We start from the raw sequence: 14,620 nt of genomic DNA, 5'->3' as shown, positions 1-14,620 counted from the left end.
CTTATATGCAGGTCCCCCGGTTCGAAAGAAGATCACCAATCTCGGAAGGCTCGGTCTATGTATCTATACACACCTTCCAGATCAGTCCGCCATTTTGGATGTAACGTGACCCTTTTCCTACCCAATTCGAATGCTGAATGACCGTAAGGTTTGATCTTCCCAAAGAGAGGAGCGGCTTCTGCGCAGACAAGTTAAGGCTGGTCTTACAACTCAACTTAGTCATCCTCGTCCTCTCTTCCATGTTTATCCTTTTCCTGGTCGTCTTTTCCTTTTCTCTCTAACGCTTTTTTCCATCGAGAATTGACCTCTTCGACGTTCACGTTGGGAAAGACAATGTCGAAGACCTCATCATACCAATCGACCGCGTGGCCATCGATACCTTCTTTGATATTCTGTCAATTAACGAATGTTAGCAGGTCTCCTTAACGATAACTCAAAAAAAAAGGGGGGGAGAGTGAAACATACCTCAGGTAACTCACACCAATCCCCCCAATTATCCTTCGGAAACAGGATCTTCGTGCATCCAGCCCTCCTCGCAGCCACCGTCTTCTCCCTCAGTCCGCCTATCCTGAGTACTTTGCCCGTGACCGTCAACTCGCCTGTCATTGCTAATGCGGGATCGACTTCTTTGTCCATCGCGAGACTCAGCAGAGAAGTTGCCATCGTGATGCCCGCCGAAGGACCATCCTTCGGGACCGCGCCCTCGGGACAATGTAGGTGGATCTTTGCGTGGTCGAAGAACTTATTATCGGGGAATCTCGTGGCCATGACGTGCTTGGCAAAAGAGTATGCGATCGACGTCGACTCTTTCATGACTGGTTTGAGATTGCCCGTGCGCTCGAGTCCAGGTCGACTGGAAGGAGAGAGTGCGGATTCGAGGATCGATTCGACGTAGAGAGCTGCGCCGCCCATGCTTGTCCATGCCAGACCCATTGCTACACCAGATGGAGTGGTCTCGTAGAGACGGTCCGCAGTGAAGATGGGTGGCCCGACATAGTCTTTCAAGTTGTCCTTCGTAATTGTAACATGAACAGAGTCTGGAACCTTGAGAGCGACTCGAGGTTTTTGGGTTGTTTCCTGGTCGATCGTTTCTGGGGTGTCTTTGACGTCCGAATCGTCCTGTTTGCTCTCTTCAAGCGCGGCTTTGCCCTCTTCAGTCAGTGCCTCCTCCTCGGGAAATGCTTCCTCTCCAAGATCTTGAACAATCTTCAGGGCCGACTTGCGGTAGACCTTTTCAATTTGCTTTTTGAGGTTACGTACGCCAGATTCGCGGCAATATTTGTTAATCAGCTCTTCGATTGCGGACTCATCCAGTTTGACGTCAACATCTCTTAACCCAGAGATTTCTTTCGCTTGTGGAGCGAGGTATCGGTCTGCAATGGCTTTCTTCTCATCCGCGACGTAGCCACTTAGCTCAATCAACTCCATTCGGTCCAGAAGTGGTCGGGGGATGGTGTCGGTCATGTTGGCTGTACAAACAAAAAGAACTTTCGAGAGATCGACGGGGATGTCCATGTAATGATCTAAGAAACTGGAATTCTGTTCCGGGTCGAGAAGTTCGAGGAGTGCTGATGCCGGATCTCCTTGATGGCCACGGCCAATCTTGTCCACCTCATCAATGAGGATCAGAGGGTTTTCGGTCTGGCATTTCTTGAGCGCTTGGATGATCCTTCCCGGCAAAGCGCCAACGTAGGTCCGGCGGTGACCTTTGATCTCGGCGACATCAGTCAGTCCGCCCACGCTGAAGCGATAGTACTGCCGATTAAGCGCCCGAGCAATCGATTTGCCGATCGACGTCTTTCCCACGCCGGGAGGTCCAACAAAACACAAGATCTTGCCTTCTACTGTCCCACGGAGCTTTCCGACAGCAATAAACTCGAGAATCCTGTCTTTGACATCTTTCAAGCCGTAGTGATCTTCGTCGAGGACGGTCATTGCATTTTTGATGCCAAAATTCTCGGCACTTCTCTGACCCCATGGAATCTGAGTAATCCAATCCAGGTAATTCCTCGTCACATTGAATTCAGATGCCGCAGGCTCTAGATGCGCAAGCTTGTTAAGTTCCTCCTCGAAGACCTTTTTTACGGCTTCGGGCATGGCCAGCTTTTGGGCCTTTTCCCGGAATTTCTCCACTAATTTGTCCTTGCCATCAGACTCGATCCCGAGCTCTCTTCGAATACCCTTCATCTGTTCCATGAGCCAGTATTCTCGCTGACGCTTTTGGATCTTGCTCTCGACATCTTTTGAAATCTTAGATTGCAACTGTGCGTTCATCAGCTCCTTCTTGAGGACGACAAGCGCCTTGTGCAGCCTTTGAGCAACATCCATGGTTTGGAGGACGTCCTGCAATTCTCCAATCTCACCAGCCGAAACAGCTGCTGCGAAATCAGCTAGTTTGGCTGGCTCTTCAAGTACATTCCCGGCAGACTGCGAGACACTGAAGTCGGAGATCTGATCTCGAAATAGTTGATTAAGGCTGGCGACTTCTTTAAACACACTCACAATTTCTGATGTCAAAGCCTTGATTTCACCGCTCTTCTTGTCAAAGGGCATTTCCGTCAGATTCTCCACATTGACTAACGAGACCGGGAATTTGCGTAGGAACGCAGTAGGTTCGTAAACACTCAGTTGGGCGGGCTGCTCCTTGCTCGGCTCCTCAAAACTTGCAACAACATCGCCCTTGTTGTCGGTGCCATCTGATTTTGGTTTTCCTTCCTTGGCAGATTGCACTTCAACAACCGAACCCCCCTCCCCTGTCGTTGACGGGGGCATTAATGCAGTCATCCGGATCCTTCGGTGAGGATATAAAACCGCAGTCAGGCTGTGTTCATCCCCATGGACCGGGAACGCACTCGTGATCTGGGCGAAGACACCAACGTCGTGAACGTCATCCATTTTCTCAATAATGTCCTTGTCAGCAGCGTCATCCTTGAAGAGAAACGCTCCCACATAAGGTTGCCCTCTCCTCATCATCTCCGTTATTGCTGCAGCAACGTTGGGGTCTCGGATGGTGATCGCCTTATAGAAGCCTGGGAAAAGAGGCCGTTTTGCGATTGGGATAGCCATGACCTGTGGATACGTTTCTGGAATGGTGGGTTTGGATATCTGTGTGCTCCGCCGCCCACGCCTACTGCCATCACCTCCACTACCAGAGGTTTGCCCAGTTCCTGAGCCAGAGTCGCTGCTGCTCCCCCCTGCAGCCGCGGGTTTGCCATCGCTTGCAGTTTGGGGTATAGGCTGCGGTTCGGCAGGGTTCTTCTTAGATTCAGCAGCATCTTCCGTCCTCGGTGCTTCGTCTAGCTCATTCCCTCCTTTCTTTGGCTTTGATTCAACTTCTTCTTTTTGAGGCGGTGAATCATCTTCCGGCGGCTTGTCTTTCCTGCGAGCAGGATGAGAAGCGAACTGGCGTATTTGTAATCCTTGACGGGCAGCTATGGGCAGGTAATTAGAGGGGCACAGGGAGGCCGCGGAGATCGATAATGGATGTCTCTGTAGAAGCTGTCGCCTGCAGTCTCTACAGATGTGGCGAGGATTGGCCCGGAGTGCAGTCCTCCATGGTAACGTTTGGCCGCGAAGCATGCTCTGGCAGAAGCGGACAGCTGCTGCCCAGGTTCGAATGGCAAGCAACTGCTCCGGGAGAAGAGAATTGGAGAAAACTGGAAGCAGCGAGTCGGATGCAGGCCACTCAGAGAAAAGGAGAAAGGCGGAACGGGAAAGAAGAACAAAAGTTGAAGGCAACGGCGTATTGCGAATACTCTGCTTCGCATGATTTCCTTTGATATCATTGTATCAGTTGCGCTATAAGCGGAAACTTAGCCGAGGCAAAAAGCCGAAAAGTGCCTGGAAGTTTCGAGGCCAGACCATTCACATCAAACTCATCTTCAGCCATCCTGCAACCTCGACGATCTGGCCCGACCGAACGACTCGATGCACATACAAAGGCCGTGCTGATATATCTGTAGACACATTCCCTCCATGAGTGCTGCAGCAGGGCCAGCCGCTTGGGCTGGTACGGCTGCGCTTCCCATGCGGACGATTTTGAGAACGGTTCAATATCCTCGACAACGAAACAACTTTACTCGCAAAGCTCAAACAAGGAGATTCTATGATTCCGCCGCTTCGAAACGACCGCTACTACAACGAACGTATCAAATATCTCCACGAAGCCTGTCAAGCCAAGTACGATCGTTTTCCGCAACCTCGACTATTCAAGCGACCAAGGACCCTTATGCAACTTTGGGCGTTGGAAAGAATGCCACCGCGTCTGAGATTAAAAAGGCATATTACACCCTAGCAAAGAAGTATCACCCGGATACGAACAAAGACCCCAGCGCAAAGGAGAAATTTACGGATGCGCAGTCAGCATATGAGTTACTGAACGATCCTCAGAAAAAGGCCACATACGATCAATATGGTGCTGCGGCCTTTGACCAAGGCTCTGGGTTCCATCCAGGCGCTGGGGGTGAGCATCCATTTGCCGGGGCTGCTGGAGGAAACCCTTTTGCGGGATTTGGTGGGGGTTTTGGTGCGGAGTTCAACTTTGAGGATCTGTTTGGCGCATTCACTGGTGGCCGTCGTGGACGGAGGAGCGGTGGACCTTTCCAGGAAGAAATTCTGGTGGGGGAAAATATCGAAGTCCAGACGAATATATCTTTCATGGATGCCGCCAAAGGTGTTGCTAAGAATATTACCATCACGCCTCTTGTACAGTGCGGCACTTGCAAAGGTGACGGGTTGAAACCAGGTTCTTCAAGACAGCAGTGCAAACGATGTAATGGAACTGGTACGAGGGTGCACGTGATGCAGGCCGGATTTCAGATGGCATCTTCTTGCGACGCTTGTAGTGGGACCGGGGTGGTGATACCAAGAGGATCTGAATGCAATACCTGCGCTGGCAACGGGGTGGTCCGCAAGAGGGAAACTGTCGAGGTCGATATCCCTGGTGGGGTTGAGGATGGAATGCGTCTTCGCGTGGCCGGTGCTGGTGACTACCCGCCAACCGGAATGTCAGCAAACCCCAAAGCCCGAACCCGGCGCGGAGACCTATATGTCTTTATTCGGGTTGCGCCAGATGCCAGGTTCAGCCGCAACGGAGCCGATATTCTCCACACTGCGTCGATACCTCTGACGACTGCGCTGCTCGGAGGGGAGGTAGTTGTGCCGACTCTGGACGGGGAGGTCAAAGTCAGGGTTGCGACAGGGACATCCACGAACGACAGAATCACACTGCCCGGGATGGGTATGAAGAGGCTGGGTGGACGTGGTGCTGGTTCTTCTGGCGACCTGAGGGTGGAATTCAAAGTTCAGATGCCTAAATATTTGACCGCCAACCAGCGGACAATCATTGAGATGCTAGCTGATGAAATGGGTGACAAGGCGGCAAAGAGGATCATGAACTTGGATAAGTACAAGCAGTGAGTGGGCCGGACGATTTAACGGGCAGGGTGCTGACTGATTTCCTCAGAGAATCCGCCAAAGACAACAAGGCATCGAAACCATCAAACAAGGCCGCCGATCACAAGAACGAAGGGTTCCTGAAATCCACCTGGCATCGGCTCACCCATCAGCATGATAATCTGGACCCAGACAAGTCAGGGAAGCAGAATGAAGCAGAAGCGCACGAGGAGGATGAGCCAAAGAAGGCATCCGGGTCTGGTTGATTTGCTGTGCATTAAGCATTGAATTCCACAGACCCAATCTCCTGCTTTTTACGACTCATAGCGACGGCGATAGATGTTGGCCTCCAGCGGATTCTCAAAGAGTGTACAGTATCCCATATATGTGTATACAGGCGATGTGTGATCAATGGCCCAGAACTCCTGTCTCGTGTAGAAATACTAGTACTGTGTGAAAAGCAAGCCAACGAGTACAGTATAGCATGTAGCAATGAACTGGAAATGAAGCAGGCCTTCCAATCCACTCCAGGTCGGCGGGGACGTTGGTTGAGGGTGAAGGTGTAGTCCCATTATCAGGAATAGAAGGCTGCCTACCAATGTGTAACAAAGTACATGTATGGAGCACTGCCGAGTGGATCTCCGCTCGCTACCCAGTGCGGGACGCAGGTCGCTTTCATCCAGCCTGTCCTGCCGGTGTCGTGTCTATCTTAGAGTCGCCTCGCACGGCCATCGAACCTCGACCCTTTAAGACCAACTTCTCTTATGTTGACTGTATTTACCAAATGCTTTAATTATTCCCTTTCGATTTCCTGATTACCGCCGTCGCTTTTACCGAATCCACATTCCTCTATCACCGTCAAGATGGTGCAAGCGCCGATGATATCCTGTCCGCTGAAGACAACATCAGAGGTCAGCTGGATCGAACCACTCTCTCAATATATACGCACGAGCTATGGAGACGACCCGAGCAAATATGTTGAAGAGATTGGAACTCTGAACAGATTACGGCAAGACATGAGAGGGGCCGGCGCCGACTCGGCATCTGGAAGGGACTTGCTTTATAGATACTATGGGCAACTCGAACTTCTGGACCTCCGGTTCCCCATCGACGAGGCACACATCAAGATCTCTTTTCAGTGGTTTGACGCTTTCACGCGCGCCTCCACATCGCAGTACTCGCTGGCCTTCGAGAAGGCCTCTGTCATATTCAACATAGCCGCTGTTTTGTCCTGCCATGCGGCCGCCCAGAATCGTTCAGAGGACAAGGACCTCAAGACAGCGTATCACTCCTTCCAAGCATCTGCGGGCATGTTTACTTACATCAACGAAAATTTCCTCCATGCGCCTTCCACTGATTTGAATCGGGAGACCATTAAAACCCTCATCAATATTGTTTTAGGCCAAGCGCAGGAGGTGTTCATGGAAAAACAGGTTCGGGACGGAAAGAAGCCAGCACTACTGGCCAAACTCGCTGCGCAAGCGCAGTTCCTCTACAGCCAGGCAAAAGAGGGCCTCGAATCCGACCATGCGCGAGGGGTGTTCGAGTCTTCCTGGTTGAAGCTGGTTCAGATCAAAGCACTACACTTTTCTTCGCTAGCAGAGTACTATCAGGCATTAGCTGAGGAGGAGACCAATCAGCAAGGACCTGCGGTCGCGCGATTACAGCTGGCGGAGAAGTCAAGCAAGCAGGCCTACTCACTTGCAAAGGCCTTTCCATCATCGCCGTCCTCTGCTTCAAATCTCGGGTCCGACACCGCCCCAACCATACAGTCAATTACCCGAAGGCAGATGGAGAGTGTACAAGAGAAGTTGGCATCTTCAGTCAAAGACAACGACTTCATATATCATCAGACGGTGCCGGCAGAAGCGTCTTTGTCCCCTGTGACAAAAGTTCCAGCGGCCAAAGCCATCCCCCTCTCCGAGTTATATCAGGGACAAGATATTCAAAGGATCATCGGGCCGGACATTTTCCAGAAAATCGTACCCATGTCAGTCACAGAATCGGCCAGCATGTACGACGAAGAGAAGGCGAAATTGATCCGATCCGAAGCGGAGAAAGTTGAACAAGCAAATGGAGAGATGGCAGCGAGTCTCGATTACCTCAAGCTTCCCAATAGTCTCAATGTTTTGAAAGGCGGACTGGAACAGGAAATGGGCGTAGATAGGGAGTTTGAACAATGGTGTCAAGAACTGGCGAACCACCAGCCTTTTACCGCGGCCTTTGAACAGCTCCAAAAAGACAAGCTGACCGTTTTGGAAAGTTTGGCTAAGAGCACCAAACAACTTGACATGGAGGAGAGTGTCTGCGAAAAGATGAGATCCAAGTACGGAGCAGATTGGACTCAACAACCGAGTTCCAGGTTGACGTCAACGTTGAGAGCCGATATTAAGAGCTATCGCGACACAGTGGACGAGGCTGGCAACAGTGACGCGCAGCTGTTTTCGACAGCTCGGCAGTACGAAAGTGATTTTGAAGAGATGCGGAATGCAGCTGAACAAGGCGAGGCAGATGTTCTCTATCAACAAGCATTAATCAAGGCTGGGTCTGGAGCGAAGAACAGAAGCAGAGACGCAGATGAAGGCACTCTCCTGGATGAAGATTATGGGGAGGGCGGCTTGTCAGTTGCAGACCAGATCGCCAAAGTCGAAGATCTTCTGAGGAAACTCAATCTCGTGAAACGCGAGCGAATGCAAGTTCTGAAAGATCTGAAGGAGAAAGTTCACACTGACGATATATCAAATGTGCTCATCCTGAACAAGAAGGCTATTGCAACCCAAGAAAATCAGTTGTTCCAGGCTGAGCTCGAGAAATTCCGGTCTCACCAGAATCGGCTCACCTCGACCGTCCACAAGCAATCTTCGTTACTGAAAGAATTGACGAAGACATATGGCGATTTGCTGCAAGACAAACGAGTTCGTTCAGACCAGCAGAGGTACGACGCCGTGCAGAAGAGCAAGAACAATGTCATGAACAAATATCGGAGAATATTCAACGCGCACGAGGATCTGATACAGGGGCTTATACGTGCACAAGGCTTCTATAGTGAAATGAAGGAAAGCGTTGACAGTCTGGAGAAGAACGTTGATTCCTTTGTGAGCAACCGGAGAGCAGAGGGAGCGCAACTACTTCACCAGATTGAGCAGACCAAAAACAGTTCGGCCGATGGCCAAGCTGCTGCCGAGCAAAGACGAATGCAGGAATTGATGAATCGCTTGTCCATGGAACCCAAGTCAGCGTCACCAAAATCAGAGCCTCCAGCTCTGCCTCCTCTACCGCCGATTAACCCATCAAGATCGCCCGCACCTCTTTCGCCAACACACCCCACTACAAACGCCGACCCACGCTTTACGATTCCTCCCCGTCATTCGCCCGCGCCAGTTATACCCAACGGATATTCTAATCAATTTCAGCCTCCTCCGCAGCCAACACACCCGTCGCCCATTGATTCCCAGCATGCCTTTGCTCAAGGAGCAGCAGCGCCTCTCTCTTCTGGATATAATCCCATGGCGTACCCTGAAAGGTCCGTCGCATCGCCGAATCAACAGCCAGCTTCTTATGGCTTCTCGCCCATCACCTCGCCTCCTCCCGGTTCAGTGAATACATACTTTCCACAAGCCGGTCAAGCTCATCAGCCATTGACGTTCGCTTCCCCAAGCCACCAGTATCCGCAATACCCCTTCCCTCCTCCTCAACCCGGCGCGCCTCTGCCAAATGGCTCCTTTCAAAACCCATCGCCACACCCACAAATACCCCAGTCGCAACCACCCTACCAGCAACATCAGCCTTATCAGCCGTCTCCATCTCCATACAACATGCCTCAGAATTACGTGCCTCCGCCCCCGCCACCGGGCCCGCCTGGTGGAGGCTCAACAACACAGTACCCTCCGAACCCGTCCGGGGTCTGGGCGAGCGGACCAGGCGGCTATGCGAACTATACGCATGGCATCAGATATGGGCAGCAACCTCAGCAGCAAAGCCAAACTCAGACTCAGGGGCCGACACAGCAGGGGCAACTTGCTAGTGGTGGAGCCACAGCAGGACAGGATCAGGATCCTTGGGCAGGATTGAATGCATGGAAGTAGATGGCCTGCTATTGGATTTTTTAGACCTCGCATAATGAAGGCAATAATTACGGTCGCCGCAAGTAACATGTGAGGTATTGGATCATGAGCTTGACGAGACTATGGGAGTTAACCGACGCGCAGGATCTGGGCTCTGCGGAGGGCTATTTGCAAGGGATGTCGCACGCATGTGGCATGAACAACTTGTAACTCTTTCTACCACATGAAGCGCGCCTAGACGATGGTATTTCGTATTCCTTCAGATTTTATCCCTGCACTCAGGCTATGTAGAGTCGCCCTCGCTTGAGCAGGCCAGTCTTGTAGAAAGTTGTCGCTGGGCTGCTTTCCTAGCATTTCAGTGCCCTCACAGGGTGCGTTTGTTGGAGAAGGGGCTTTCCTTCACAACCTCATGCACGGGCATTGTCTTTTCTTTAACTCCAAAGGCTCGCTGTCGCGATAAGCATCTGATATACGGAGGTACATTACGCTAGGATCGAGAGGCAACCACTTTGTATGCAAACCAACCCTAACCGCCTGCCGCTCAAATCAGGTAAGAGATGGAGTGACCGCGGTCGACAGTGTGTTTAAACGTGTCTGGGGACGCACGCAGAGTGGACGTCAATGTGGTAGAGGATGGAGGCTCTTGTAAAGGGGAATAGAGTTGACTAGGAGTGGGCGAGGGAAAGTTCAGTCTGCTGGAAAGCCGTACGCGAGAGAGATGCGGCACGATTGTCATCACAGGAGTCGGTTGGTTCTAGAGCATGAGATCTCTGGAGAAAGGATAAAGAGATAGTTGTCCGCCCCTACATTCTTGTGAAAGAACTGTACCTGTGTCGATCGTGGCGGAGCCAAGGGGTAGCGGTGGCAATACCTGAAATGACGACCCATCTGTGACTCCGATCACCCTAAAACACGGATTTCCATCGTGCTGGTAAGACCCCCATTTCCCCCGGCTCGCCCACAACCGGATGTCAAGTCAGAGACGGGTGAGCCAGTATCAAAGAGGAGTCCCTCCGTATACGAGTTCGCAAGTTCAATCCAAGAAGTGAAATTTCGGGTGGGAGACCAGGTTTTCGAAATTTGACTCAATGTCGACATTGTCTCCGTCGAGACGGGCAGGGATACAGCGTCTGTGTATGTAATAGTTTTCATGGGTGAGAGGCGGAGCCGCGTGAATCATGGGCTTTGGGGCCTCACTGTTGCCTTTTCGGCTGGAGAGTCTCGCTCGCAGGCGTAAGTCCAAGGGTGTTCAATGTCCGGATAATGTCTCCGGTGCGTGTCCGGATGCAGGCAAAGTCCCACCATGTTCCCGAGCATTGCTCGCTTGAAGGGATATAAGAAACCAGTGATGACCTCGTGTGCGGTCGGATGTGCATTCGGAAGGGCGAGCAGTGCATGTGTTTTGGTTTGCTTCACCGACATGGTTATTGCATCCAGCGGCTTCTGGTTCGTCGCGCCTGCGAAGCCATGGCGCAAGTTTAGAAAACCATCAATTCCCAACATTTCAAGGTTGTATCCGTATGTCGAGAAACTTCGTCGCAACAATGGAATGGAGCTTTGGGTCTCGAGCTGAACTCGGCAGGCGGCCCACATGGAGCAAACTACTCCCACTAGGGCAGGCGGAAGCAGTTCCTCATTTGAAAACCTGGGGAAGAATATTACTACCCCTTAGCCTATCCCCAAAGAAGCGCATGCTAGACGAACAATGTCATGTTGACTGAGTCGGGGTGTGTGTCGAAGTTCTTGCTGCATTGAAGCTTTCAACCTTCCACACCCTATCTACATTTTCAAGCGAATTGGTTGATTTCTAGCATGACGACAGGCGACTGGGACAGGAAGAAGCGGGTTTCTTAAGCCTCTATGCCTGCAAGGGCTATTGGCTCCTCCCCACAAGACCTAAGTAGGTAGTTAGCGACTTAGGTAGGTCCGGTGCTCTTGGGGTATAGTCCATATATGAAGACAATTGCGTGCCGGGTTGTGAGTTGTTGATCCGTGTGGAGAATGTGTGTCTGTCCAGCGCACGGCGTCTGTACGCTTGACCTCCAGAAACCCGTGAATGCTGGCTTATCCCTGAGCACCCTTCAACAGTTCGAGTTGAAAAAATGCGTATGTAGAGGATGTTACGTGAAATCAGAAGGAGAGTGACCACCGCATTTTAGCCTCGTGCGGAACCGACTTGATCACCGCATCCTTCGCGCGTTCAAGAGCTCCGCCGACGCACGCCGATTCGGGGGTGACTGACAACTGGCGTCAGTTTGATGACACCTCGCGACTGTCCAACAGTGACAGCCTTCGGGCGAATGGGAAGTCTAAGAAAAGGGTTGCGGAATGGGCATCTATGTAGATGAGAAGCAAGCGTCGTCCACAGTATCACGGGGCTGTTAGCAAATGTTTCCTGGTTGCCTCCACACCATGCCTGTCATGAGGACTTGGCTGTCACGCTCATAGGTGATGGATGCGCTCGGGGGTTTTCAGCTGGAGGCGACGGTCATCATTGGTCTGGCTTTTGTTGACCGCCTTGGTCTTCCCATGCACGCAAACCATGGCAACATCACAACAGAGAGGAAGACAGCAAGGAATGTGCCTGTCTCAATGGGTGGGGGACTGCCGATCTCGCCTCTCACCATCAACTTCTGAGTTGCCAGAAGCCTGACAGGCCATGGGAAAAGCAACATGAATCCAGAGCCCTCGTATTGTTCGTCTCTTTTCAAAATCACAAACACGAGGCCTTGAGGAACATGTGGCAGGCTGAGCGCAGTAGCAAAAAAGAAACTTTGACATAGCTCGTCGGCGTCGAAGTCTCGCTCACCCCATCAGTAGGAGGCGTACTTCGGATGATCAGCATTCCCTTTGCAGCCGTCCACTGATGAACATGGGGAAGTGTTGGCTTTCACGAGACAGGATAAGAGCCCAGGCAGCTGGCCCAAGACTTGTCAATCTCAAAGCCCTCCACGGTCTCAAATATATGTTATAACATGTGCTCAAGTGGCGTCCAAGGCCCTGCTGCCGACAAGCATGTGGGTACGCGTACAGGAAGAAGCTGTCGTTGGCATGTGCGATCTGCAAGGTTTGGAGACACAGTTGGTTCAATGAGGCGTTTCTTAAGATAAGGATGAAGCCCGAGCGAGGGATGGATGGTTGACTTTGCCCAGTTGAAATCGTAATCATCGCACAGGATTGTGTTTCTCCCGACGGCGCGGTCGGCTCGCTTTGGACTTCCCCACGAAATAGGTAGAGGAAGGGGACCGGAACTCGGGTGCCAATTCCCCCCTCTCGCCCCCTAAACAAAGCGTACATACCTAGGTAAATACTTACTTATAATCTGCCTTTTAAAACCCCTATGCTTGGAAGTTTACAGAGGACTGTCTTGTGGTGGCGGTGGGGCTGTCACCCATGGAGCTTGCATTGTGCAGCAATACGGATGCCGCATTCTCCGCCTATTTGCGGGCGATCGGTGCATTAAGTTAGATTTGTGTGGGGAGAAAGCAAAAGATGCGGAATTTACGGGAAATGGGGAATGAAATCCGTCCCAAAAAAAAAAAGCGCCGCGACCGCCTTGTCCAGTTTATCGCTTTGAAAGTCGACGTGTTCCACATTCCGAAACAATTTCCGGGTCTGCCAGGTCTTTTGGGCAAGACGAGGCCTTTCGCTAGCGTCGGCGAAACAAGAGGGATAAGAGATTCATCTGCGCCTCCAGGGAGAGGGGGTTTGGCGCTGAGACATGTCAGAAGTGTTGAGACGTGCCGACCACTTACGTCTTGTCTCGGAGACTTCAGAAAACTTGACCGTCGTGAGACGTGTGTGGATGAATTCCGAATGCAACGCCGGCCGGCTAATAACACCAAGTGACTTTAGGAGAGACGAGTACTCGTATGTCCTTGGTAGTTGGAGATTTGTCGTGCCCTAGTTGCATACATACTTAGGTCACCACAAGTCAAGATACAGAACTCGGCCAGAGCAGTAATAAGACTTGCTCAGGCCATATTCCGATCTCGGTTATAAAGATCCAATACCTAGGGTGACCCAAAAGCCCTGTGTCTGACACATTCTCCACAATTGCGGCCATCAGTGATCACATCTCGATCAAAACTGCCGGTCTGGTCCAAAGGAAAATCGCCCGGGAGTAGCAGTATACCCTCGGCTCATGCCTGCATCAGCACGGCATGGATGCCTGGAAATATTGAGTTTCTTAATCATTTGTCCTTGGTCCATCAGTCCGTTGACTTGCGTGATCCTCGGGTTCTGTCACTCGGGAAGGTGATCTGCTAGGTAGTCGGAACCGGCAACGGCAAATGGGTTCCCGCGCTCAGCCAAGGTACAGTAACAAGGAGGTATTTCTCGCCGTGTGAAGACGCGATTGGGGGTCGTGGCTAGATCGCACTCTGGGGACGCTCCCTCCGCATCCTTTTCAAGTGAGAGCGACACAGGCTGGGGACTCCACGATTTGCCCCCCCCCCCCCCCCCCCCCCCCCCCCCCCCCCCCCGGGCTTTGAGACGTTTGTCCGGGGCAGAAATCGAGCAAAAGGATCAGGTTCTTCCAGAGTAGACCGAGTCGCGAAAACCTCGTGCTTTCCTTCTCCCACAGCATATTCTCCAAATCTCTAGGCAGGCATTTGGCCCGTCACTCGTCCCTTCAGCTGGTCTGGTCACGATGCATCAGCGCTGCATAGTGTGGGGGGGATGGTCTTACACAAGCTATTGCGGCGACAATGGAGGGCGTCCCCGAGGCAACAGGACTCTGCGAAGTACTGAGTACGTAGTTGTTGAGTAGCACTCACTTGTCATTCTCGGTTATTCTCCCCTCCCATCAGCCAGATGTGTGAAGGTTCGGCATCGCCCAACGCCGTGTCGTTGTTGGACAGTGCAAGTCTGGAGATTGGACTGCCTACAGGAGGAAGACAAAGTGTTACTCCGTGATTCTCTTGTCGCCCCCAACATGTTGTCAGGCTCCTTCTCCGAACCGAGTCCGGAGGTTGGATTCACTGCTTGCCATTTTGAAAGCAACAAGACGCTAGGCTGCACCGTGACTCAGCTGTCCAGATTGCGGACGACGCGGAGAGTAGTTTGTGGGGTTCAGGCTTTGTTCTGAAGGTTGCAAACACAGGAAAAGCTAGGATGCCTCGAGCAGAATCAAATGATTAGCTGAATGCATTATCAGATTT

At 51.8% G+C, this 14,620-nt stretch overlaps 3 protein-coding genes across 3 annotated transcripts; 2 read left to right on the top strand and 1 right to left on the bottom strand.

The window, feature by feature from the left end:
* Positions 1–215: 215 nt before the first annotated feature.
* Positions 216–3,579, bottom strand: Z519_12492 (ATP-dependent protease La; the record flags this gene model as incomplete). Its single annotated transcript, XM_016770198.1, has 2 exons — positions 216–392; positions 466–3,579. 2 exons carry the CDS (start codon positions 3,577–3,579, stop codon positions 216–218), a joined length of 3,291 nt encoding a protein of 1,096 aa, XP_016613540.1.
* Positions 3,580–3,975: 396 nt separating this feature from the next.
* On the top strand, positions 3,976–5,660 carry Z519_12491 (chaperone DnaJ; the record flags this gene model as incomplete). Its single annotated transcript, XM_016770197.1, has 2 exons — positions 3,976–5,414; positions 5,465–5,660. 2 exons carry the CDS (start codon positions 3,976–3,978, stop codon positions 5,658–5,660), a joined length of 1,635 nt encoding a protein of 544 aa, XP_016613539.1.
* Positions 5,661–6,257: 597 nt separating this feature from the next.
* Positions 6,258–9,479, top strand: Z519_12490 (uncharacterized protein; the record flags this gene model as incomplete). The annotated part of the gene is made up of 1 exon (XM_016770196.1): positions 6,258–9,479. The coding sequence occupies one exon, from the start codon at positions 6,258–6,260 to the stop codon at positions 9,477–9,479; it is 3,222 nt and encodes a 1,073-aa protein (XP_016613538.1).
* Between the last annotated feature and the right edge of the window lie 5,141 nt (positions 9,480–14,620).

The sequence above is a fragment of the Cladophialophora bantiana genome (assembly GCF_000835475.1).
Source record: "Cladophialophora bantiana CBS 173.52 unplaced genomic scaffold supercont1.30, whole genome shotgun sequence".
Lineage (NCBI taxonomy): Eukaryota > Fungi > Ascomycota > Eurotiomycetes > Chaetothyriales > Herpotrichiellaceae > Cladophialophora > Cladophialophora bantiana.
The sequence above is the reverse complement of the archived record's forward strand: the minus strand, read 5'-3'. Positions and strand labels throughout refer to the sequence as shown.